Source organism: Taudactylus pleione, unplaced genomic scaffold (assembly GCF_031769625.1).
Source record: "Taudactylus pleione unplaced genomic scaffold, aTauple2 ptg000676l, whole genome shotgun sequence".
Taxonomy (NCBI): Eukaryota; Metazoa; Chordata; class Amphibia; order Anura; family Myobatrachidae; genus Taudactylus; species Taudactylus pleione.
The window spans coordinates 164,200-190,150 of NW_028285078.1; the positions used below are offsets into that span (position 1 = coordinate 164,200).

Here is a 25,951-nt window from a genome sequence, read left to right on the forward strand (position 1 = left end):
TCTGACTCAGGCCCTATCCACAATATATAATATATATAAATATATATATATATATAATATGGCACATCCATATATTTTTTTCTGTTCAGAAATAAGTCAATATATTTATTTTCCATTTAATTTATTAGCGAAGTTCAATTACAATGAATGTTAGATAAGACTGTACGTGTAATTCTGACATATTTGTTTAAATTGTACTATACAAGTGAGGTACTCGACCCGAGCTCACGTTTTATAGGCAGAAGAATGTGTATTCAATCCTTAGATCGCTTTATATTATTGTATATGTACACTTTATGTGTATTGTAATTATTGTCCATGTATTTTAGGGCAAAGAAAGATTCTACATACATTTTATAAAAAAAACTGGTGACAAACAAAGAAGGAAGAATTACAAATGTACATATATAAATCAGTATTTTAACGTTTTCCGTAGGCAGAAATATCCTTTACATAACCAGTTAACAAGTGAAGCAGCCCAGAGATTAGGGGCCTGGTTCTGAGTTGCACTCATGCCAATGTTGGACTGCACCTGCCATTGTGCAAGTTTCGATGGTGCGGATGATGATGCATCTGAAGATGTGCCAATCAGCAGTGCCTACAGACGCTGACAATGGGCGTCTCAGTCCTTGCCTGTTTAGACGGGCAATCACCAAAAAGCACTGGCGTGACACAGAACCAGCCCTTAAATCTGCTTCACTAAAGTTTGGATGTGACCTCATAGTGTAATGACCAATATAATTTAATGCTGAATTAGTCACCCACACCTATGACAAACCCCAGGCCCTCTGCTGGGCGGCTGAGCAATCTATCATAGCTTAGAGTCAACAGGACAGTCTACTTATAAATGAAGCACCAGCTGTCTTGCTACCTTTTTTTTTTACTGGCATAAAATGCATGCAAAAATGTTTAATGAACTTAGGGCCTGATTCAGGTTGGATCGCAAGGCTGCGTTCGCACGCAGCCAGCCGATGTTTGCATTCTGCGCATGCGTATAAGATGCAGTGCGCATGCGCCACCTGGCTACTGTGATCGGGAAGCGATCGCAGTGAGCACGCAGAGTCCTCACACAGTGATTGACAGGAAGTGACCGTTTGGGGGTGGTGACGTGGGGTGGTCAGAGAAACGCAGGCGTGCCTGGGCGTTTAAACGCCGTTACAGGGGCGTGCATAATTAAGTCCCTGCAATAGCATACGCTGGCAGAAGGGTCAGGTCAACCACAACTGTGCGGATGGTTCCGATGTTACTCGATGTTACCGATGTTTAGCTGACTTGCAGATGCATGTCATGGGAAGTGGGCGGCTTTATACAGTGGTGGGTGTCTTGGTATAGAGCTGTGGTTGCCGTGCGATTGCATTCATTAGCATATTTTCGCAGCGAGCGGGGTGGGTACGAACCCAGCCTTGCGAACCAACCTGAATCAGGCCCTTAACACAATGTTAGACATTCCCATATATATATATTTATAATTGTGATAGTTAAAGACAAGATATGTGACAATTATGAAAATGTCAATATTACATGTAAGTGTATATGTGTGTAGGTTGTAGAAGAATTCATGTGTTATGGATGTGTCTGGGAAGGATATTAACTAATATTAGAGTATACTATCTTTTGCCCTTATTTCACCATTTGAAAATACTGTTTATTGATTAAAGTTTAATAATTGATGTTTAACAAAGAATTTGGGAAGTGCGTATTAAAGATTAGTAGAAAACCAATTAACGAAGTGTGCAATAATTAACATATAAAAGATATGTGACTGACAATATTAATGAGATGCAAATCTAGTAAGATGAAAGTGAACCTGTTACCTGCACAGTAGGCTGGGTGCAGCCTATGGATTTGCTGGAAGCTGGAAGTTAGCGACACATGAGGCCCAGCTTACATTCATGAGAATAGTTATGCTACATTCCCATTCCAATAAAATAGGCTACCTGGGTGCAGGTAACAGGTCCCCCATAATACATGATGACACAGCAAGCTGGTTAATTGGAGTTATGCCAAGCTGCTCTTAGGATGTAATGAGAAGTAATTAGAGGAGGCAATAGGCTACTAATTAGATGTTAGTGAGATGCTGTGGTTTGAGGTTGCTGAATCAATGTTGATGGGATGAATAAAGCTGAGTGAGTGGGGCTGTTAGGAGGATTGTGGGGGTAAAAAGTGACACAGTTCCTACCATGTAGAGGCAGGTGGGGGGTTCCTAGAAAGTAAGAAGAGCCAGAGATTTATCCAAAGCTTAGTCCCAGGGTAAATGAGAAGTGAACTTTGGAGGGCAACACTGAAGTCAGGGTGGGGGAAACATATACTGGCACAGATTGGCAGGTTAGGGACTGAGGGCGAGAGAGACTCGGGAGAAAGATCTGAGGTTTGGGAGACAGAAGGGCATCTCTCACCTTCATCCTCTGACACATCCAGCATCTCGTCAACAGTCTCAGGGAAGCTCATCCTGTGCCTCTCGTTGGCTGGCTGTAGGAGAGACAAAGTCACCAACTGACCCTGGAGCCCTAGTGACTGCTAACACCTCTCATTCATCATGTAATTCATGCCATCCCCTTCTACTCTCGCCATATCACTTAATAGTCTCTATTGTTATCTGACTTAGCTGTGATCTCATATCCGGAACTAAGGGCTAATGTTACCAATGAGTGCTCTGAATGCACACCATGGAATGTGTCTATGATACTAATGAAAACCTTTGCCCACAGGCTGTATACATGAGAAAGTGACACCACGGCTCTCTAAAATATATAGGTCAACTAGACTCAGAATACAAATCAGCTTATGAATAGGAACTTTCTTTTCCCCTCCTTGGATATTGCCAGCCACCTATTTTCCAAATAAATATAAAGAGTTTGTGTTGCGTTCAAAGGTTTCCCCACAGTCAGTGTGGTTTCAGTTAGACTCGTACATAGTGTCCTGCAGCTTTTACAGAATATAGGGCCTGATTCAGCAAGGATTGCAACTGCCATTACGCACGCAATTGGCCAATTGTTGTGTTCTGCGCACGTGTTCGCTTGCACGAACCAGCCACTGCGATCGGGACTGCGATCGCAGAGACTACGCACACCCATCGCAGAGGGATTGACAGTAAGTACCATTTGGAAGGGTGGCCGGCGAAACGCTGGCGTTCCAGTGCGTTTGAACACCGTTGCAGGGGCGTGCATAAATTATCCACTGCAAAGCCATACGCAGCTTGTGTACTCACTGCGTGCGATGAGGTTAGCAATTCCTGAGCAAGGTCAGAGCTTGTGCAAGTGTGAGTGAGGCTGCGATGGTACTCGATGTTACCGATGGTTTCGCAGTCTTGCTAAGCATCACGGATGTGTGTAAGGTAAGGAGGGTGTCCTTATGTTGTGCTGAGATGGCATAGCGATCGCAGTGGATTAGCATATCATCACAGTGAGATTGCGTGTGTAAACGCTATTGCAATCACAGTTGCGATCCGTACTAAGGGCATGATTCAGAGCCGGACGCTATTTGCGAACGGTCATTCAGAAAAAGGGGCCGGCTATTTAAATGAAGTGCTCGCTCTTTGCGGTCTGTTGACGCCTCAAAGTCTGAACGATCGAACAAAACCTGCGGCCGCTATTTTGATAAAAACGCCCCCTGGCCGCTCTCATCCTACGTCATCTCCGCTATTTATTTGATTAATCGAGTACATCGAAAGGCGTCTGAACTGCTCGCAGTGCTTGTGGTTGGATTTTCCTACCGCAATCATGCGAACAGTTCAGGCTAAGAAACAACCAAGTGACGTGGTCGATGACGCTGCTTTGTTAATTATGCACACCCTTAAAACGCCCGTTTTGACCTTTTGGCACGCCTGCGTTCGGATCTCCACTCCCCGTTTTCAAGCACCTTACCCTGTCAACACCCACAAATGCCTCACTCTGTCACTCAAATTATCAGGCATTCGCTATTTTGCGAGCACATGAATTTCGACCACACTGACTGGTTCGCGCATGCGTATTACGAGCCGTACGCATGCGCAGTTGTGCGAACATCGCTCGGAAGCGAACGAGCGGCCGCTTACAAGCGGCTCTGAATCAGGCCCTAAATCAGGCCCATGTGTGTCTAGCTCCTTTCTGGACTGTTAGCCAGGTATCTATATCATCAGGGCAGGTGTTTATTTACATTGCCGTGGGATACATCACAACTCTGCTGATCTCTCTGCATTCTGTACAGCTGTTTTGTGTCGTAGCCCAGTGCTTGTAAGTGCCAATAAATAAAGGTTATATTCCCACTGTACACTACCAAGATATGAATATATTTCCTATACTTTATACACTTGAAGTGATTACAAATTTACCAGGTAACTGTGAAGTCTGATGGTAATTACTGTGACTTACACAACATTTAAGTTGTAGATGCTGAGGTCTCATTTCTCTAAACTGAGATTTGCCAGTGACAGCCGATATCTTGCTGGTCAGCTACCAAAAATAAGTTTAGAGGTATCTACACTGCAGTGTGTGTGACCAGGGAGAAAGGAAGGCCAAATTCACTGTGGTGCTGCATGTGTTTTAACAAGTTACCCTAATTAAATAATTGTTTGAATAATTGTTCTGGTCTCTGCCTAACAATTCAGAGGAGAGCCCACAAGGCTTGGTCAGCAATAAATGTGCATGCTCCTGCTATAGGCAAAGAGGACTGCAAGGAGAGCATGTATCTGGGTGGAGCTAGATGTCTGTTCTTTTCATTTGTCTTCTCTCTCAGTTTTTCAGTCTAGATCTGGAAAATAAATAAATCAAGTTTCCCTAGAATGTGATCTTGTGAGGAATGAGATCTATGTAATAGTTGTCCACTCAGCACCGTCTCTGATGATGCCTCTGTGTCACAGGGGAATCGGTATGAAATACCGATGGATGGGATGCCGGATGTCAGTACACTGACATCCGGCATCCCGATGGTTCAAATCCCAACAGGGGTGCGGTGAGTAATGTTCCCTTGTCCTATTTACCCCTTAACCTTAACTCTCCTTTCCTGTACCCTAATACTAACCCTCCCTACCCCGCACCCTAACCCTCCCGGTAAGTGCCTAAACCTAGCCCTCCCCCCCTTAGTGCCTACCCCAAACCTCCCCCCTTAGTGCCTAAACCTAACCCCCCGAGGTGGTGCCTGAACCTAACCCCTCCTGCCCGCAGCCTAACCCTAACCTCCCCACAGCCTAACGCCAACTCCCGCAGGGGCGCCTAAACCTAAGTCCTCCTCTGCGATGTCCTTACAATCGGGATGCCGTCTCTTAGGATCCTGTGTAATGTCGGGATTTTGGCAGACGGCATCTCGCTTTTCGGGATCCTCACCGGCTTTCAGTACACTGACAGCGGCATCCCGATGGTTCAAATCCCAACAGGGGAATGGTAAGTAATGTTCTCCTGTCCTATTTACCCCATAACCCTTCTTTCTCTAATACTAACTCTCCCTACTCCCTACCCCGCACCCTAAACCCCCCTTAGTGCCTAACCCTAACGCCCCCCCCCCTCCCCCGGTGGTGCCTGAACCTATCCTCCACCCTGCCCAGCGCCTAATGCTAACTCCTTCCAGGGCGCCTAAACCTAAGTCCCCCCGTAGCATTCGGGATTCCGATGCTGGGGTTCCAGCAGATGGCATCCTACTTGTTGGTGTCCTCACCGCATCCTGTCATGGGTGCCCAACCACTTCAGAAGCCTGTACTGTTGACTCTGGAGCATGGGAAATAAATGCTGTAACCTACAGCAACCAGTTAGATGTTTAATTTTCTACATGTTACTAGAAAAATGGAAGAACACCATTGGCTGCCCGAGGTCTCAGTAGTTTCTTATTTATACATGTCCTCACAAGGGGCGATCTGGGCAGAGTAACATTCTCCCCTGCTGCCACCAGAAATGGATTTGCACAGCAGAAGCTGAGAATATTACCTAATCGGGAACAGTAGAGGTAACATGCAGTTTAGATTAGAATAATGTAATTTGGAAATTCCATTTTATTTTCTATTGGTATAAACTGTGTGATATAATAAAAATCATCCTTTTAGCTAATCACTTTAACTCCAATTGCCCATTTCAAAGTGGCTGGAAGTTGTCTAATGGGTTTCATGAGTTAACATGGATGTTATTAAAATGTATTATTAATGCACCACCAAGCCCTCAGTGTGAAGTTAACCTTATTTTATTCATTATATATTATTAGACGGCCAATTAAATAAAAAGTCAGCATGTACATAGTATAACAATGAGCTGTAAATGAATGCTAATAATTTGTTAATGAAAACCAACATTTATTACTGACTAATTCCTTATCTTTATAATATGTCATTCAAAATCAGCACCTAGGGAATGAGCTAGCGTAATAGTCAGTCTATGTAGCTCCCAGTGGTATAGGACGGGGCATAGTCAGGTCTGTCTGTTAGGGAGAGAGAGTGTAATACAGCACCCTATCCAGTGCAGTACAGCAGGGATGCATAATCCTCAGGAAGTGGGGGCACTCAAGTTTTGGGGATACTCATGGTTTCATAAGTATTGGTTAGTTGGAACAAAACAATATATATAGACCTATAGTAGTTAATGATTGAAACAAATGACCTGCAAGTATCTAATGTGTAAACAGAAGGGGACAGATTGTAAGAGAGGATACAGGATACATCTGCTTAGAACTTTTTCAGACACAATCTCACCCCATTTGAACCCTGTGAGCCTGATCCACAGGTGGACATGGTCGCAGCCACGACTGCTTCTTTATACTGGTGCCATGGCCAATGATCTACCTGCTGAGAAGCGCACCATCTGCGCCGCTAATTTGCAGCTGTGCGTATTAAGATGCACCATCAACCATTGCACCAGCCCTATAGAGGTGCGCATTCTTTGTCTGAAAATGGCCGCCTGTGTCAGTGCGACTACGTCTTTAGACGAATTAAAGACTGCGACACGTCCGCGTCTGGCTTGCCGACCCTGTTTACTAATCAAAAACGCCCACTGAAAATCTGCGTCCAAATTGGTAACCATCAGGGTGGCGCATGCGCAGTGTGATTCAAATGCATTGCGCAGACTGAAAACATCGCTTGCATCCGACATTGACACTGTCTCCACCTCTGAATCAGGCCCATTGTCTTTATACACACGTGCATATAAAATACTATATTCCTGTCACATTTTGCGTTTACAGCTAATAGGATATTACCAGTTTGTTAGGTGCTTCTCTCCCTATTATTCACCTAACCAATGGCTGCCCCCTCCGTGTATCACTCACCTCACCCTGAAGCTTTACCCATTTGTCTCCAGCCACTGTAAAATAACTCCCCCCTCTTGTGACTCACCTGGGCCTGGGGTCCATCTGTCACCAGACTGAGAACATCTGTCACTGAGATGTATCCTAGTCGCTTTGCAATGGCCAACGGCGTGATCCCATTCTGCAGAGGCGTAGGGCACAGGAGGATAAAATAGGGCAATGGGGAGAAGAGGGGGGCATGAGAGGACAAGAAGAGGCATTTGATGGGTGATGAGGCAGCGTGACAGTAGGCAAGACAGGTGACAAGAGAAAAACAGACCAGGGTGATAAATACAGTGATAGTCAGAAAAGTGACAGACCATGATAGGCCGCAACAACACAACTAGGAGACTGTTTGTAAAACCGACTGACAAGGGACAAGACATAATGACAGGAGAAGTCATTTAGCGGCTGGTGGCTCTTACCATGCTGGCCTGGTTGGGGCAAGCTCCGTTCTTCAGCAGAAGGGTGACGATGTCTGTGTGTCCTTGCTGTGCAGCCTGGTGGAGAGGAGTAAACCCCAACTATAGAAAAGGACACAGGATTAGCAACAAATGATTTATGAGTTGGGATAAACATGTGCGGAATCTTGGTGTTGTCCTGGATAGTGGATTGACACTTAAACATCAGGTATCAGCCACAATCAAATCCTCATTCTTTCATCTGAGGAACATTGCCAGAATCAAGCAATTAATTCCCTCAGAAGATCTGCCTAAAGTCATATATGCATTTATATCATCACGCCTAGACTACTGCAACGCCCTCTACCTCGGTCTCCCAGCAAAAGAATTGCAGCGCTTGCAGATGGTACAAAACGCAGCTGCCAGGCTATTAACCAACCAGCCACGTTCCAGCCACATAACACCCATTCTCTACTCCCTTCACTGGCTGCCTGTCAGATGGCTAATTGTTTTCAAGATTGGCTTACTAACTTACAAAGCCCTACATGACCATGGCCCAGGGTACCTGAAGCAGCTTCTAATTCCTTACCGTCCCACTCGATTACTGCGATCCATTGACGAAGGACTATTAATAGTACCTAGAATCTCACGGAATTCGTCTGGGGGTGGAGCTTTCAGTTTTGTGGCTCCAACCTTTTGGAACTCACTTCCCTGCACAGTTCGAGAGGCCTCCACTCTAGAATCCTTCAAAAATAGTCTCAAGACTCACCTATGCACCCAAGCATTTCACTAATGCCCCTTGTTTAAGCTTATTTTGTGTTTTGTACTGTAAATGTAAAGCACTTTGAGTCCTTTAGGAGAAAAGCGCTATATAAATAAAATTATTATTATAATTATTATATTATTTCTGGGTGTTATGGCGTGATATTTTCCTGTATGCAACGTGTGACTCCCCAGTCCTTATAGATGGAAGCAATTTATAGCAAAGCAGAAATTTATCACAGAAGTGTTAATCACATAAGTTATGGTGCAGCAGTAATCTGTACATCTCGGTATCTCAGCAGGGACAAACATCTCTGAAGACCACACAAAAATGTGGCTGCATTGCTTTCTCAGAGAGAAATGTGGATCTCCGCTTGCATTCAGAGCCTGCTGCAAGCAGACATCATCACTATCAGCGTGCATTTATACTAGGTCTATACCTGGTGCAAGGACTCTGCCTGAAATCAGATGGATCCGTGCCTACGCTCAGCTCGTAGTATCCTGTATATCTGACTACGCGCCCATGATCTGCCCATGGACTGCTTAGCCTACATGAGAACGCCCAGTTGCCACGCACTCTGCTGCCAGAGGAGATAAGCATGCCTCTGCATTGCCTGCGGTTGCTGAAAGTGGAGTATGCTCGGCTAGGGAGCGTGTGTGGTGCAGAAAAGGTGAGCGATCTGCCCTGAAAATGAACTTTCGTGCAACTCTGCACCAGTCCCAGAGATACTGAATGGTACATAAAAGTGAAAGAGCAATACTTTTACACCAATAATATATTTACTAAACATACCCTCTAGATTGCCTATATAAACCACTAATACACGGCTACTGATTGCACATCGCAAATCAGCACAGATGTTAGTAGCCTATTAATGCATGAATAGTGCAATAGTTCAGAGGCTTGTGATGAGCTGTGACAGCATGCGCTAATCCATTGCGTTGGTCAAGGAGTGCACACGAATTGTACAGCGAGGAATATTCAACATGCACAGAAATCATTGATCTACGTGTAATATACTTGGGAAATGGATGACAGACCATAGGAGTTATCTCTGTCAGATTTATGGACTGTTTCTCTGGTGCCCCATCTCTACAGAAAAAGCATATTCACAATACATGTGCTGGGTGAGCGATATATGATACAACATAGTGGGAAAAATACATACATGTAAATAAGCTGATGTAACACATATCTTAGACACTTACAGAGTCGTAGTGTTTGACAGGAATGACTTCAATAAGCCAATCAATAATTCCAAGCTATACTAATTACAGTAGCATCACCTGACCCCTTATCCAGTCAGTAAAATGCCATCCAGAGTGCTGGCAGGACAGGTTATCATGCTCACCTTGGTGGAAGCATTGACGTTGGCCTGATTTTGCAAGAGAAACTTTACCAGCTTGATGTTCCCGTAGTGACAGGCGACGTGCAGGGGGCTGAACCCCATCTATGGGAAGAGAATAGTGGGTAAATCTCAAAGCGCAGAAGACGCTGCACAGTTTCAATGAAACACCCACTAATAACTCACAAAACCAGTGGCCTGAATCTGATTCATCATGCACCTTGGCTGCAACTCATATTTAAATTAAGCTCACCATAGGTTACATGTATGCAGCACTCCAATGTATAACACTGTTTTACACTATTGTAGAAAATTATTCAACTATATTACATATGTACATTACTTCTGTACTTCAAATAGTTTGATGCATATATATACTATTTTATAAAAAAAACATTGTCCAGAGATGCAACCTGACTATATACACCCATCAGCCATGACATTAAAACCACCTGCCCCTCTGTAATGATTTTGTATTGATCTATGTTATTGAAAGTACTTCACATTTGTTGATTGTGTAGTTAAGAATTGAGACCACACCGATGTATATATTTATCTCTTTTATTTCATAGCAATATGTTTATTAATACTTATATTATGTTTTTTCTGTTTTAATTATTTTATGTATGTTTAAAATTTCAATAAAAATTATTGGATTTAAAAAAACAAAAAACAAAAAAACACCTGCCCAATATTGTGTAGGTCCTCCTCGTGCTGCCAAAACAGCTCTGACCCATGGAGGCATTAACTCCACAAGACTTCTGAAGGTGTCCCATGTTATCTGTCACCATGACGTTAGCAGCAGATCCTTTAAGTCCTGTGAGTTGCGCGGTGGGGCCTCCATGGCTCGGACTTGTTTTTCCAGCCCTTCCCACAGATGCTTGATCGGACTGAGATCTGGGGAATTAGGAGGCCAAGACTCTTTGTCAAATTCCTTACACCATTCCTGAACAATTTTAGCAGTCTGCCATCAGGGAATACCGTTGCCATGATTGGGTTTACTTGGTCTACAACAATGTTTAGGTAGGTGCTACATGTCAAAATAACATCCACATGAATCCCAGGACCCATGGTTTCCCAGCAGAACATTGCCCAGAGCATCACACTGCTGCTGCTAGGTTGCCTTTTTCCAATAATGCATCTTGGTGCCATTTCTTCCCAAGGTAACTGCCATACATAAACCGGGTCGTCTACATAATGTAAAAGAAAATGTGATTCACCAGACCAGGCCACCTTCTTCCATTGCTTCATGGTCCAGTTGGTTCTGACTCTCATGTGCCAATTGTAGGCACTGTCGTCGATGGACAGGGGTCAGTATGGGCACTCTGACTGGTCTGCGGCTATGCAGTCCCATACACAGCAAGCTGCCATGCACTGTGTGTTCTTCTGACACCTTTCTATCATAGCCAGTATTAACTTCTTTAGCAATTTGTGCTACAGTAGCTCTTCTGTGGAATAGGACCAGACGGGCTAGCAGTTGCTCGATACACACTTCAATGAGCCTTGGACGCCCATGACCCTGTTGCCAGTTCACCAGTTGTCCTTATCTGGATCACTTTTGGTAGATACTAACCACTGCATACAGGGAACACCCCACGAGACCTACCATTTAAGAGGTGCTCTGACCCAGTCGTCTAGCCATTACAATTTGTCCCTTGTCACAGTCGCTCAGAACCTTACCCTTGCCCATTTTTCCTGCTGCCAACGCATCAACTTGTTGTCGACTGTTCACTTGTTGTCTAATGAACTAATAGGCAGGAACCCGATTGCATGATATTAATGTTGCTTAATGGTCTTCAGCCAACTCCCATGTCTTTGGAGTTCAGTGCCAATCAGGCACAACAGGTAGTGTTCCCCATCCACCTACCCTATTGTCACTGTATTTACTAGAGTGACTCACCACTCATGTATTTCTGGGTAGACAGTTAATAATAATAATAATAATAATAATAATAATAATAACAATAAGCTTTTTATGTCAGGTTGCTGCAAATAAATTATTTGTTTACATTTTTGGCAGAACAATTTTAAGTATTTATTAACATTTTTAGTAGTTATTTGATTTTTTTTTTGTTTTATTGGTTTGGTCAACTGGTTTATTCATGGTGAAATTAATTATTATATATTTCTAACCGTCCAATTCATTTGATTGTTTTCTTATTTATCTCTGTGGACTATTGCCATTTATCAATTGGGACTACTGATAGTCCACCTTTTCCTTGTGCCTCCTCTCTAACCTCTTCTCAGGACCTGTCCCACAGGGCTGACTCCTGTGCTCATCAGGATTACTGAGCAACAATAAAAAGGCGCTGTGATGAGTGGTTTTTTCCTAGCTGCCACTAGAAAAGGGCTAGTCAGGCCCAATACAATAAACAAACAGTATACAAAAATAAAGTGGTGCTTTTGATGAATTTACCACAAACACTGTTACAACAATAAACACTACCCCTCACGCTCACTACCTAAGTGTCATCCTTCACTCTGAACTTTCCTTTGCTCCCCACATTCAAGCTGTATCCAAATCATGTTACATACATAAAAGAAACATATGCAGAGTTTGTACATATCTCATACTAGACACTACAAAAACGTTAATTCATGCGCTCATTATCTTCAGCATTGATTACTGAAATATTGGTCTTCCCCTAAACAGACTTTCCCCCCTACAATCTCTTTTGCATGCAGCAGCTACACCGATCTTCCTTGCAAAATGTTCATTTTCTGCTGTTCTGCTGTCAGTCCTTACATTGGCTGCCTATATACTAAAGAATTCACTATAAATACATATAAGACTCTCAATAAAACTACAACATACATCTATTTGCTTATCTCAAAATATCTCACAGCTCGAACCCTCTGCTCTATTCAAGCTTCATGCAAGATCTGCGTGACGCATGCACACTTATTACCTGTCCCAGTTCACTGTTACAGGATGTTTTTCGGGCTGCACCCACTCTGTTGAATGACCTCACAAGACTTTCTTCTAGTCTCCAAACTTTCCCTGAAACTCACCTCTTAAGGCAGCTTATCAAATTGCAGAGCCACCCACATAACGTCTGTAAGCTATTCTGCTAATTACCTCCGCTCCACACAGTCCACATATAACTTTACATAAGTTCTTTTTCTGCCCTGACACAACCAACAGACCCCAAGCCAACATTGTTGTATGACTGGATCATATAACCCACCAAGAACCTCTGCAATCTGGCTAACTAATTCCTATTTCCTATAGACTGTGATCTTGCAAGCAGGGCCCTCGTTCCACATTGTCTGTCTATTCCAAATCTGTTTTTTTTATTTATTTATATTTTTTTTTACTGTTTTGCTAAATATTGTAAAGCACAACGGAATCTGTTGGTGCTATATACATAAATATTAATAAATAAATCATTTACTGTTGGATCCGTGTGACTTGCATGATTGGTGAGTTCATACAATCCTATACTGAATCTGTTCCTTCTGTCTTTATGACCACAGAGGACTTACCCGTGTTTCCCCGCTCACTGCTGCATCATGGGACACCAGGATTTCTGCTACGTTAAGGTGGCCCTCCTGACATGTCAGATGGAGGGGTGTGAGGGAGCTCTGTGAATGGTGAGAACTTATGTGAGGTCATAAATTAATATGCAGGTTTATCATAAAAATGTCAATAAATGATATGGGTAATACATAAAGCCATGAGCAAATAACATATATGAGATCAGTGTGTGATCAGCTACACTGTCGTTTAATAAGAACAGGTAAGGGACAGAGACGCACAGTAAAAGTTTACGGTAATAGACAGGATAAATAACATGGAATGGGGAAGGGGAAAATAGTCGCGCAGGCAAATATCAGCAGATGTATATGTACAGTAAGAAGACCCCTGTTCCCTGCCCGTAGTGCTAGTGGTGGTGCTCACTAGAGTTTAAAGACTATTCAACACAAGTAGAAGGAGAAAAAAACTCTGTTTGGTGAGCACTCTTAAAATTGATTAATGACATAGTTAAAACATAACGTTTAATATATAATTATTAAGTTAGTTGCCTCTAGGCACCAAGCAGGCACTTTGGACATACTAAGAAGACATATCAAACATCACATTCATGATTCTCATCCCCTGAGGGATCCTTGTAAGTATTTGTATGAAAAAAAAAATCAAGGGTGTCCGTGGCTGCGTAGCGCCGGACACCCCAAAATCAAGTTTGTACACTTCTGTATATTTCTGATGATTCCACATTTTTTCAGAAGATTTTTTCATTAGCATATAGTGCTATATGGGTTGTGCTCTACTAAGAATCATTTTTGCCACCTTTTGTAGTTGTGTATCTATTTCTACATTGATGACAGAGAGATCAGAGAATGAGAATTGAAATGAGTACTGTCCTCCTAGTATTAATCTCTACCTCTTGTACATACTAGCGTACCACAGAATTAGCAATTGATGGAGTACAATCATTGTGGCTTATTATTATTGTGTTTCAAGGATCTTTTTCAAGACTTGCACAGGAACTTTATGCTCTCTTTGCTGCTAGCCGGGTGGCTGCATTAAAGGGAGAGATCATAAAGGTTAAACCTTTACTCTCTTATTTAACTTACACCAATATATATAGCACACCTGCTGTTGTATGAATTATTGAATCCTTGCACTTGCACTTTAAGTAGCTATTGTGTTATGTTATGCTGCTGAAATAGGAACTAAATGATTTATTGGGGTAGAGTAAAGAAGTGCTAAGGATTTCTTATACTCAGCACTAAATTAAGTAACTACAGGGCTATATGATCGGTTTGTGAAACATTGTAATCACCGATAAAATTAGGTTACAAATATGTGTCAATGTCCAACAGTATGAGAATATAAGTGTGACATATACACGCACCTCGAACAGCTGTATAGACGATGTGATTTGTTTTAAGCTGCCCATCCACTACAAGATGCAGGGACGACGGCACGATTACGACATAGTAATCGTACCGTCGTACCCCTAGGGGTGAAGTGCATACACTGAACGTTCAGACGTTCAGTGTATGCAGATCAATCATCCCTGAACTTGGCAACCTAACGGCGGTCGTTAGGTTGACCGTCATGTTCGGGTGATGATAGATGTTAAAAACGACCAGCGGGCATGTGCATCGCTGGTCGTTTTTAACATTTTACTGCCCAATTTGCGGACGATTTGGAAGCGATTGCAGGATAACGACGTCGTTATCGTGCAATCGCCTGTCAAAATCGCCAAGTGGGTGGGCAGCATTAGTTTATGCCTAAATACTAAAACCATGTACTGACATTAACAAATAATTAACATCTAAGGATACAATGTTCTAGCCTCCCTTCCTATCTCTCTATTGACCAGAGATTATCTCAAACAGAGTATATACTCTCATTAGACGTTTTATGCCATTAGGTAAGACCTTTAATAGCAGATATGAAAATTTGAGGAATGCCCTTGTCATTCTGTTGTTTCTAAGGGCAACCTGCTCTTCAATGAATCTCTCACTCCTCACAGATGGCCAGGGGCTAAGTGAGGAGCAGCAGAGTTAGGAACAGCAGCATCTCTACCCTGACCTTCCTAAGAATGTAAGCTATGAATGCCACACAAAATTTAGAATTATTGTAACATTTTGCCACAGAATTTGTATGTATAGGGTGAGGAGGCGTTTACACTCCTTACCTGACACACCAACAAGAATTTTTCTGACTTATGCTTATATCAATTGGATGCCGATAAAAGAGGGGATGTGACCCCTATGTTGAATTACCTGACATATATATATATATATATATATTTTTATTTTTTTTCATACAGATACTTGTGCTCTTTTCAGACATACAGCAAAAACCTGGGTTTTTGGTCGTGACCGTGCATCAACCCGGGTTTTTGCTATGTGTCAACAGAAACGACCCGGATCGAAGTCCCGGTTCCATGACCATGCTTTATACCAGGGTATTTCCCGGGTGCAACCCAGGTAGCCTCTAGTGTGAATGCATCCAACCCAGGTTTTTAGAAAACCTTCTCATTGGCTGTTCCATGCACCTGCTGATGACATCAACTGCAGTCACCCAGACCACATTTTAAGTGTGTATTATTTTTTGCTTAACTATTTTATGTGAAAATTTTGTCTTTGTATAGACCGCAACTTTCTAGAGGCTATATTCATAATTTTCTTATATTGTAATGTAAACATTTGTTGGTTTTCAATAAAAAAAACATTGGAAATAAACAAACTTTGTGGTATTTACTCTAAAAATGCTATTTTTTTTATATTATGTCATTACTGTGAACAAAAAAAAATATGTATCCCCTTTAAATCCACATCAATTCCAGGCAGACCCTGGTTTAGTGTGAACGTATCTGACCCTGGAATTTCCCGGGTCTCAGGTGTAGTGTGAAAAGGGGTCTCAAGCAAGTGAAAAACCCGGGTCTGAGCAAGGAAATTCCTGAGTAGTATGTCTGAAAGTGGTATTACTAGGATCCCTCAGGGAATGAGAATCTTGAATGTGATGTTTGATATGTCTTCTTAGTATGTCCTAAATGCCTGCTTGGTGCCGAGAGGCAAGTATCTTAATAATTATATATTAAACGTTATGTTTTATCTCTGTTATTCAATTTTAAGAGTGCTCACCAAACAGAGTTCTTTTTCTCCTTCTACTTGTAGGTAATAGACAGGAGTCAGCTAATGGATAGAGGGCCTGATTCAGAGACGCAATGCTGATATTTATGCAGATTGAGCGATTATTTGCCATTGCACATATACATATAAGCTGCACTGCGCACGTGCAGTGGTTGAATTGTGATTACACCCACACAGAGGATTCAATAGCAAAGTGAGTGACAGATAGTCAGCCTCTTGGGCAGATAATGGGGAGTGGTTAGAGAAACGCAGGTGTGTCGGGACCATTTAAACACTGTTTTCTGGGTGTCAATAAACTAATCACTGTGTACTTACTCGCAGCAGGAGAGCCCTCTGCCTGTCTGGAGACCCGCTGTGTCTGCGACAGCTTAGCCTTACTCAGGCCGTCTGATCTGCGTTAAATGTTTCCGGTTTTGTGCATGAGCGGCGGGTGTGAGAAGCTCTCAGTGGCCAGTCTCAAAGTGCTGGACGGCGAGTGAGTCATTTGTATATATTTGCAATTGCGATCCGTGGGAGATCGCAGCTGCGATGACATTTGCGTCCATCTCTGAATCAGGCACAGAGATAAGAAGTCGCAGAGCTGGAAAGCTGATTAGCAGAACTGAGGCTCAGTGTGTGGAGGCGTCAGGTGCAATCATGAGGTCACGTGATGTTTTTACCTTGTTCCCCAGGTGCACATTTCCCTGCTTGCTAAGTAGCAGAGTCACCATGTCTGCATGACCCTCCTGTGCAGCTAAGTGGAGGGGAGTGATCCCTTGCAGGGATTGAGCGTTACAAGTTGCACCAAACTGCAGCAATGCACGGGCTGTGTCTACTGAACGTTGCTTTACCGCCATGTGCAAGGGAGTGTATCCATTCTGAAATACAGACAGGTTCCATTTTAGTACATTTATTTACGTAAGGTGGCTGAATAACGGATTGTAAAGTAGTACAATCATTAGCATTTATAAATACTGTTCTACGTATAAACATGTAAAAAAGGCTGTGTTACCCATACCAACCAATCAGATTACAACTATCATCTTTTTAGTAGTTTAGACAATGAAAGCAAAATCAACTTTACATTTGGAACAGTACTTAAAATGCCCCCAGTGATTCTGTGACTACAGAATTTAACAAAACTAACCCTGTGTGTACATATTTACCCGTGCAGTGCAGTGTGGAGACGCCCCCTTATTCAACAGAAGACGCACAATGTTGAGGTGGTTATGATACACAGCTACATGGAGAGGGGTCAAGCCAGTCTGGATTGAAAGAGAAAGATATAGTGGGGTTAAAAGGGCAAAAGACACACAGTATAACCACTAATTCTAAATAGATTGCAAAATGTCATTAAATATAACTTCACACAACCCATTAAGATGTTCTCAGGATTGTTCTATTTAAAAAACAGCAATAAAAACACATATGCTCTTATATGCCACGTTACTATTTTGATTTAGCTAAGTAAAACTTTTTTGAAGACGTTCTTGTGATTTCTGCTGCTAGGAGAATTTTTTAAAAGGGAAGAGGAACTTGTTGACCAAAGTTGACAAAAATTAGATTTTTTTGTTACTCAATGTAAAATCCCCTTCTCTGATTCCATAAGGAACACTGGGGTATAGACGTAGTGCGAGGATTTTGAAACTTAAACTAAATAACTTCAGAACTGTGGGCCTGATTCAGACCCGCTCGCGAGCACACAGCACTCGCAAGCGGGTCGATGGTCCCTCACTGCGCATGCGCACACCGGAGCCGGCTCCGGCATGCGCGAGACCCAGCCAGCGATGGGCGCTCAGTCGCTACGGGTCTCGCACTAAAAGGGGGCGGCTGTCCATTTTGATTGACAGCTCGCCCCGTTTTGGAGGCAGACAGGGGGGGGGGGTGGCTACACAAACGGAAGCGTTCCCGAAGGAACGCCTGCCGTTTGTGGGAGGCACCACTGACATCACCAGTGATGTCAGTGGAGAGCTTCCTGCTCTGTTAGAGCAGGAAGCTCTCTGAGGCTTGCGACGGACGAGACCCTACCACAAGGGTCTCGTCGCAAGCCCCGATGGTCGCGACCATCGCAACCATCACCTGGCCGCTCGCAAAAGCTGTGGGTAGTCACCCACAGCTTAGCGAGCAGCCAGGAGGCCGCAACAAAAAAGCAAAAAATGCCCTGATTCAGAGCGGGCGCTCTTCAAGAGTGTCCAGCTCTGAATCAGGCCCTGTGTACTCCCCCCTCTATACCCCGGCTGTACAGCGGCTCGGTTATTGCTAACATGTCTGCAACAGATATTCAGATTTGGTTAGAGCCTGGAAAACCACTCTTAGTTTGAGTACAATTATGGTGAGTGTGCTGCATCTTTCGGAGTCCAAAAGCCCTCGAATGTGGACTGGAGAACTACCGCCCCCATCCTCTGAGGCCGGCAACCGTTATCACCAGAATCCAGTCCCAGATCGTAAACAGATGGTCATTGTTTAGATGGAGAGACTGGAAACTTTTAGTAAGAGGTCATTTAGATAAGGGATAACCGTTATCCCCAGTGTCCGGAGACACCATAACCATAGCCTCCAGACCCTGTCATGCTGATGGTTTGTTGGTCTAATAACACAAAGGAAAAGGGAAAAAAGCTACTGCACTAGTCACTATCTGAAATATTGTTTTTATAACCCCATATTATAATCACTTAGAATTCAATCACATCTGGGGGTGCTGCCACAAATTGTATTGCTACCAATATAAACTGGAGCATACTCCAAAAAGAAAAGATTGGTCTTACAGTGGCGCACATGCATAGAGAGCAAATTTACACTAATAAAATATTACATAGTTATATTTTATTGGTGTAAATTTACTCTCTATGCATGTGCGCCACTTTAAGACCAATCCATTTTTTGGGGAGTATGCTCTGGTTTGTTGGTCTGTATGATAACCGAATGATAATATGAGATATGGTAAGAACTTACCCTTGTTATCTCTATTTCTACGAAGTCCATAGGGTTCCACAGGATACCTTGGGGTATAGGTGATGACGTCAGTCTTCAGGCACCACAGAGTTAAAGTTTTCAGCCTCCCAGGATGCATCTGGGTCCCTCTCCTATACCCCGCCCCCGGGCCAAGGCATCTCAGTTACGTCACAAGCCATAGGCCGGAGGAGGAGAAGAAAGAGAGAGAAGAAAAAAAATCTGGACACTCACAAGAATCACATTCTCACCATAGGGAGACGGAAAAACCGGTGACCAGAATAAAGCCCATCTGCAGTACAGGTGCGACAGGGCGGGAGTCCTGTGGAACCCTATGGACTTCGTAGAAATAGAGATAACAAGGGTAAGTTCTTACCATATCTCATATTTTCTACTTCAGGGTCCATAAGGTATCCACAGGATACCTTGGGGATGTCCCAAAGCAGTATCCTTTAAGGGTGGGGACGCTCCTGTGCTGAGAGGAGAATCCGCCGCCCGAAGGAAGCATCCTGAGAGGCAAAGGTGTCAAAAGCGTAATACCTCACAAAGGTATGGACAGAAGACTACGTAGCAGCCTTGCAGAACTGAACTGCAGAGGCACCACGTCTAGCTGCCCACGAAGGACCCACAGACCTAGTGGAATGAGCCCTCACCAAGGAGGGAACTGGAAGACCTTCATGAAGATAAGCTTCTGAAATTGCCATACGAATCCAGCCTGCCAAAGTCTACTTTGAAGCAGCCCAACCCTTTTTACGGAAGCCATAGAGGACAAACAAGGCGTCCGACTTCCTAAAAAAAGAAGTGCGGTCAACATAAATTCTCAATGCCCGCACAACATCCCAAGTGGCGTCACCCACTGAAAGTCCAGGTGAATTGAAAGCCGGCACAACAATTTCTTCATTGATGTGAAAACTGGATACCACTTCGGGAAGGAATCCCGGATGAGTGTGAAGCACTGCCCTATTCCTATGAAAAATCAGAAAAGGGGGTCTACAAGAGAGAACCCCTAAATCCGAAACCCTTCTGGCCGAGGCAATGGCCAGAAGGAATATGGTTTTAGCTGTAAGCTATTTAAAGTCCACTGAGTCCAGTGGTTCAAACGGCGGTCCCTGGAGAACTCTCAGGACCACAGCCCAATTCCAAGGCGCCACCGGTGGAACAAAAGGTGGCTGAATGCGAAGAACACCTCGCATAAAGGTGTGCACATCAGAGAGCGCAGCAATCCTACGATGAAACCAGACAGACAGGGCAGACACCTGCACTTTCAGAGAAGCCAGGCGAAGCCCATGATCCAGTCCAGCCTGTAGGAAAGCCAACACCCTAGACAGGCGGAACTCCCTAAGGGAATACCCTCTAGGTCTACACCACCGGAAGAAAGTATGCCACACACGATGGTAGATTCTTGCCGAGGAAGGTTTACGAGCTCTTAGTATGGTTTGCACCACGGAGCCAGAAAAACCCTCTGGACCTTAGCATGACCGTTTCCACAGCCACACCGAGTCAGGTCCGGGTGAAGACAAGGACCCTGTGACAGCAGATTTGGTCGTAATGGTAACCTCAGAGGAACGTCTACTGACAGACTCTGGAGGTCGGAGAACCAGTGCCGTCTGGGCCACTCGGGAGCTATCAACAGTAGCGTACCTCCTTCTTGATTTGAATTTCCGTATTACCCGCGGAAGAAGGGAAAACAGAGGGAAAAGGTAGGCAAACTGGAACGTCTACTGGACAGACAGGGCATACACCAGAGACGCCTTTTCGTCTCTTGTTCGAGACCCGTACACCGGCAACTTGTTGTTGTGCCGGGACGCCATGAGGTCTATCTCTGGAAGACCCCACTTGTCCACCAGACTCTGAAAGACGTCCTGGTGTAACGACCACTCTCCCGGATGCACGTCCTGCCTGCTGAGAAAATCCGCTTCCCAGTTGAGGACTCCCGGGATGAACACTGCTGATAATGCTGGGAGATTGAGGTGGGTCGTCTGCAAACACCAGGTTAGAGACAGGCGAACGTCCGGAGTGAGCCCCATCGTCTGGGACTTGAGACACTGAGGCAATCCATTCCATCAGGACCGGATCAATAGCAGCAGAGGTCTGGAGAGAAATTGGGCGTACTCCACCATGTCGAATACCGACACCATTGAGCCCAATAACCTCATTGCCGAGTGTATCGACACTCGACGACACTGCAGACAACTGCGCACCCTCAACTACAAAGCAAGGATCTTTTCCTCCGTCACAAAGATCCACTGCTGCCTGGAGTCCAATAAGGCCCCAAGGTGCAGGATCCTCTGAGACGGGGTGAGAGTGGACCTGTGCCAGTTTGTCAACCAGCCGTGACGTTGCAGTACCGCAATCGTCAGATCCAGATGGTGTAAAAGAAGCTCTGGAGACCCCGCTATCAACAGGAGGTCGTCCAGATAAGGCAACAGTCGGACTCCCTGCGTCCGCAGGAGAGCCGCCATGACCGCCATGACCTTGGTGAATACCCGTGGAGCAGTCACCAGGCCAAAAGGCAGTGCCCGGAACTGGAAATGGTCGTTGCAGATTGCCAATCTGAGGAACTGCTGATGGCGCAAAAGAATAGGGACATGCAGGTAAGCATCCTGGATGTCCAATGACACCATGTAGTCCCCAGGTTCCAGTGCCAGAATAATGGACTGCAGGGTCTCCATCCGAAACAGAGGCACCCTCAAGGACTTGTTGAGGGCCTTTAGGAGTATTGAACGGTAAGACCCATTGGGTTTCTGCACCAAAAACAGAATGGAGTAGAAACCCAGGCCCCTCTGGGAAATTGGAACATGCACTGAAACTCCGGCCTGGAGCATAGTGTGCAAAACCTTCCGCAGTTCCGAGGCTTTGCTCCGGTCTAGCGGAAGGCCTGTGGTAAAGAACCGGGATGGAGGCCTGTGACGAAAGGAGAGGGCATACCCGTGAAAGACCACCTCCTGAACCCAAGTGTCTGTCGTAGTCCTCGACCAGCACTGGGCAAACTGAAGCAGGCGCCCACCACTTTGGGGTCCCCCAAAGGGAGGCCTGGACCGTCAGGCCGCAGGTTTGTTATCTGACCTAGGAGCCGGATGTCTGGTACTCCAGACCTGTTTCTTGGGCTTGGACAATTTCTTGGTCCCAGCCTGCCGTGGAAAGGACTGTACTTTAGGCCTACCTTGGGCCCTGTGAGGCCGAAAGGACGACCCACCAGCACTAGAAGGAATCGTAGCAGACGGAAGACATGCAGATTTTGCTGCTGCCAACGTAGCTACTATTTTGTCCAGATCTGGACCAAATAGTACCTGTCTAGACCTTCTAATCCCTTTTTGGAATCCGCGTCCGCTTTCCAAGAACGCAACCATAAGGTGCGACGAGCAGCCACGGCTGCAGAGGAGATCCTAGAGGTGAGCATACAAATATCTAAGGCCGCTTCATTAATGTCAGTGGCCGAGTCTCGGAGATTGCCCACCAACTCGGTCTGTTCAGCGGAACAGTCAGAGTCCAAAGACGCCTCCAAATTATCCGCCCAGCGCTCCATAGCTCTGGCTACCCAACACAAGGCCAGAGCTGGTCTGGATGCTTCCCTGCAAGGGAATAAACGGATTTGAGGCAGATCTCCACCTTGCGGTCAGTGACATCCTTCAAGGATGACATCGAAGGCATAGGCAACGTGGCACTTTTGACTAGGCGTGTGACATGTGAATCCACTTGCGTAGGGGATTCCCACTTAGAAAAATAATTGACCGCAAACGGATAAGCCACGGCTAAGCGCCTCTGGGGCTGAAACCGTTTACCTGGACTTTTCCACGCCTCCTCTAAATGATCCACTAATTGATCAGAAAGAGGTAACACCGTAGCCTCACCCTTAATATCCTTAAAAAGGCATATATGAATGTGGCCACCGAAGGATCAATATCCTCAATAACTAAAGCCGAGCGGACCGCTCGAATAAGACCAGGGATATACACCTTGGACTTAGCGTCCGGCTCTTTGGTACGGAGAGGTTCTTGGTCAGATAGATCGAGAATCTCCCCATCATCTGACGTCTCATCGTCATCCCCATAAGGAGCAGATAAAGACGCCACCGGCCGTTCATGAGGCCGCAACACAGACTCCCCCTGTAAAACATCGGACAAATGCTGAACCGATGTAGTTAGAGTATTAACCCACGCAGGCTCCGGAGAAACCTGGGAAGGGACAGGGAGACTGTGGGGTACCATCAATTGTCTCGGGAACTCCCGTATGGGTAACGACACCACTGACCGCTGGGACAAACCCGTCTGGGTAAACGCAGGTGGCGGAGCTAGCTGGCCCACAAGGGTTGTAAGCGCCTTAGCGAAACAAGCCCAGGGAGGTTCCTGTACCGGGACCATAATCGGCCGTGACAGTGCCAGGCACTGGGGACATAACCCCTCCGCGTTACCCTCCCCCTCCGCTATTGGTACCTTACATTTAGTACACATGAGCTGGAGAGGAAAGTCAGTCTCAGACATGATGGTAAGTATGTGACACTCACACCTATACGTATTGGTATCGTGTGAATAACGCCCTGCACACCGCGCACCGCAAGGGCTTTGAGCAGAGCAAGATCAGGGACAAGGACAAGATAAGGCTGACAGTAGAAAGTGAAAGTACAGACAGCAGGCTAGCAGATTAGTCACATACAATGCAGAAGAAACAAATCCCTGCACTATTAGCGCTGATTCTCAACTACTCAGACCCTCAGGCTGGTAGGACTCAGCGCTGCATACACTGACCTGTGACAAACAGAGGAGAGGTATGCTGGGGGACCCAGACCGCAATGCCACCGCTCACAGGCTTCCAGCAGTGTTCACCATGCTTCAAAGATGGCCACCGAGGAGCAGAGGATGAAGGATGCTGGCCTGGGGGAGGAGCGCTGACACACTATGGCCAATCAGACAGAGCAGAGAGGCTGTGTGCAGCAGGGGAGGTGCCGGCTGTGAGACAGGGAAAGCGCGCTCCCCTGGCATGCATTAAACCCCTGGGACGCCGCAGCGCATGCCGCTCAGCAGCGGCCCGCTGTCCCAGGGGGTAGTGGAAGCGCAGGTTGGTCGCCTGGCTCCATGCTGCAGCCAGTCCCCAGGGAGCCCCCTGCCTGGGGACTCAGCACCATGTGACCAGCGGGGACCCACCGCGGGACCCCGCTGCTTACCTGCTATCCCCTGGGATCCGGCCATGGTCCAAGACATCTGGGGGCACCGCTAGCCGTGACCCCAGATGTCTACCAGCATCCCTGGATCAGTACCGGCGTTCTGGTACCGGCGGGGTGTAGGGGAGACGGCATGGACGTCAGTACTGACTGTCCATGCTGTACTCCCAGATGTGCAGCCAGCGCTGCCTTTAAAAGAAACTTCAGGGGCTCTTCATAGCCCCCCTCTGCACAGTGCCTCCGACTCCGGCCAGGCACCGACGAAACTGAGATGCTTTGGCCCGGGGGTGGGGTATAGGAGAGGGACCCAGATGCATCCTGGGAGGCTGAAAACTTTAACTCTGTGGTGCCTGAAGACTGACGTCATCACCTATACCCCAAGGTATCCTGTGGATACCCTATGGACCCTGAAGTAGAAACACCACTCATGGTTGCTTTCACCTGTTCTTACCACTGAGAGATGCAGATGAGTGGCAACCGGACGAGGATTGAAGGTCAAAAGTTAGGGCCATTTTGATGAAGCGCAGAGGTAGGGAGAACAGAACTCTTCCCACCAATCACCTGAGCAATAATTACATCTCCAGTAATTGGTAAGGCTTCCAAAGAACGTTGTGAGGCAGCGTTAACCTGCCAAAATCTCAGCTAAAGAGCTCTTTTAGCAGCCACAGCTAAAGTATTAACGAAGAGTTGATGGCTGCCTCACCAAGGTAAGAATCGTATGTGATCCACCAAACTGATCAACACTGAACGGGGACACCCTGAGCGAAGACCCTCTCCAAGTTGGTTCCACCTTTTGAAGGCCTTGTTCACCCAGGCCAACACTAAGATGGGTCGCAGAGCCATGTCAGGTGAGACAAAATGTTTTTCAAAATGACATCCAATTTCCTGAGTAACGCATCATTTGGAACAGGAACGCTTGAAAAGGGAAGTATCCGAAGCCTCGGAAACTTCAGCATCTTAAATATTTAGAATCTTCTTAACTATGCATGCTATAGTCCCCACAGCTTGGATATTAACAGAATCCTTGTCTACCTGGGGGTCAGAATCCTGCCTAAGAGCTGACTTCTGAATACTCCCAAGATCTGAAGATTCCTGGTAGCTGGCGTTTTTGCCTGGTTAGGGCCTGCTGATGGATCCAGCATCTTACCCAAGAATAAAGAGGCCTGAACCAGACCCTGTACCGAGCGAGCCAAAACCTGCGGCCAGAACAGCTCCTCAAAGATCATCTGAAAAGGTCAACAGTGTACCGCCTGGCTAGATCTGGAGACAATGCGTGCTCATCTGTGGATCCTGGTTCTGCAACAGGGTGTCCCCAGCAAGCTGCCAGTGTTCTAGAAAGCTCCACCATTGCCTTGGTACTTAGGATGCCAACCCACAGAGGTGTCTCCACCAATCTGAACCACTTCTCAGGTAAAAGTGACTCGTGAGCCTTCCACACATATCGCACAGGGAACACTTTGTTTTGGATGGGCCACCAGAAACTTTGCCTTACATTCTGAGCAGGA

General features: G+C 45.5%; 1 protein-coding gene across 10 annotated transcripts in view; it reads right to left on the bottom strand.

The window, feature by feature from the left end:
- ANK1 (ankyrin 1) overlaps positions 1-25,951 on the bottom strand; it is a 350,835-nt gene that overhangs the window by 92,106 nt on the left and 232,778 nt on the right. For 8 of the 10 annotated variants that reach the window (XR_015872444.1, XM_088455871.1, XM_088455872.1 and 5 more), the window contains 8 exons: positions 17,506-17,604; positions 17,020-17,217; positions 13,235-13,333; positions 9,755-9,853; positions 7,665-7,763; positions 7,289-7,381; positions 2,397-2,469; positions 2,180-2,203 (listed from right to left, as the gene is read on the bottom strand). Coding sequence is in view for 9 of the 10 variants with exons in the window: in XM_088455871.1 (XP_088311997.1) it covers positions 2,180-2,203; positions 2,397-2,469; positions 7,289-7,381; positions 7,665-7,763; positions 9,755-9,853; positions 13,235-13,333; positions 17,020-17,217; positions 17,506-17,604 (784 nt within the window). In the remaining variant the exon portion in view is untranslated. The remainder of the gene's footprint in view (positions 1-2,179; positions 2,204-2,396; positions 2,470-7,288; positions 7,382-7,664; positions 7,764-9,754; positions 9,854-13,234; positions 13,334-17,019; positions 17,218-17,505; positions 17,605-25,951) is intronic. The other 2 variants (XM_088455874.1, XM_088455873.1) reach the window with 1 other exon arrangement.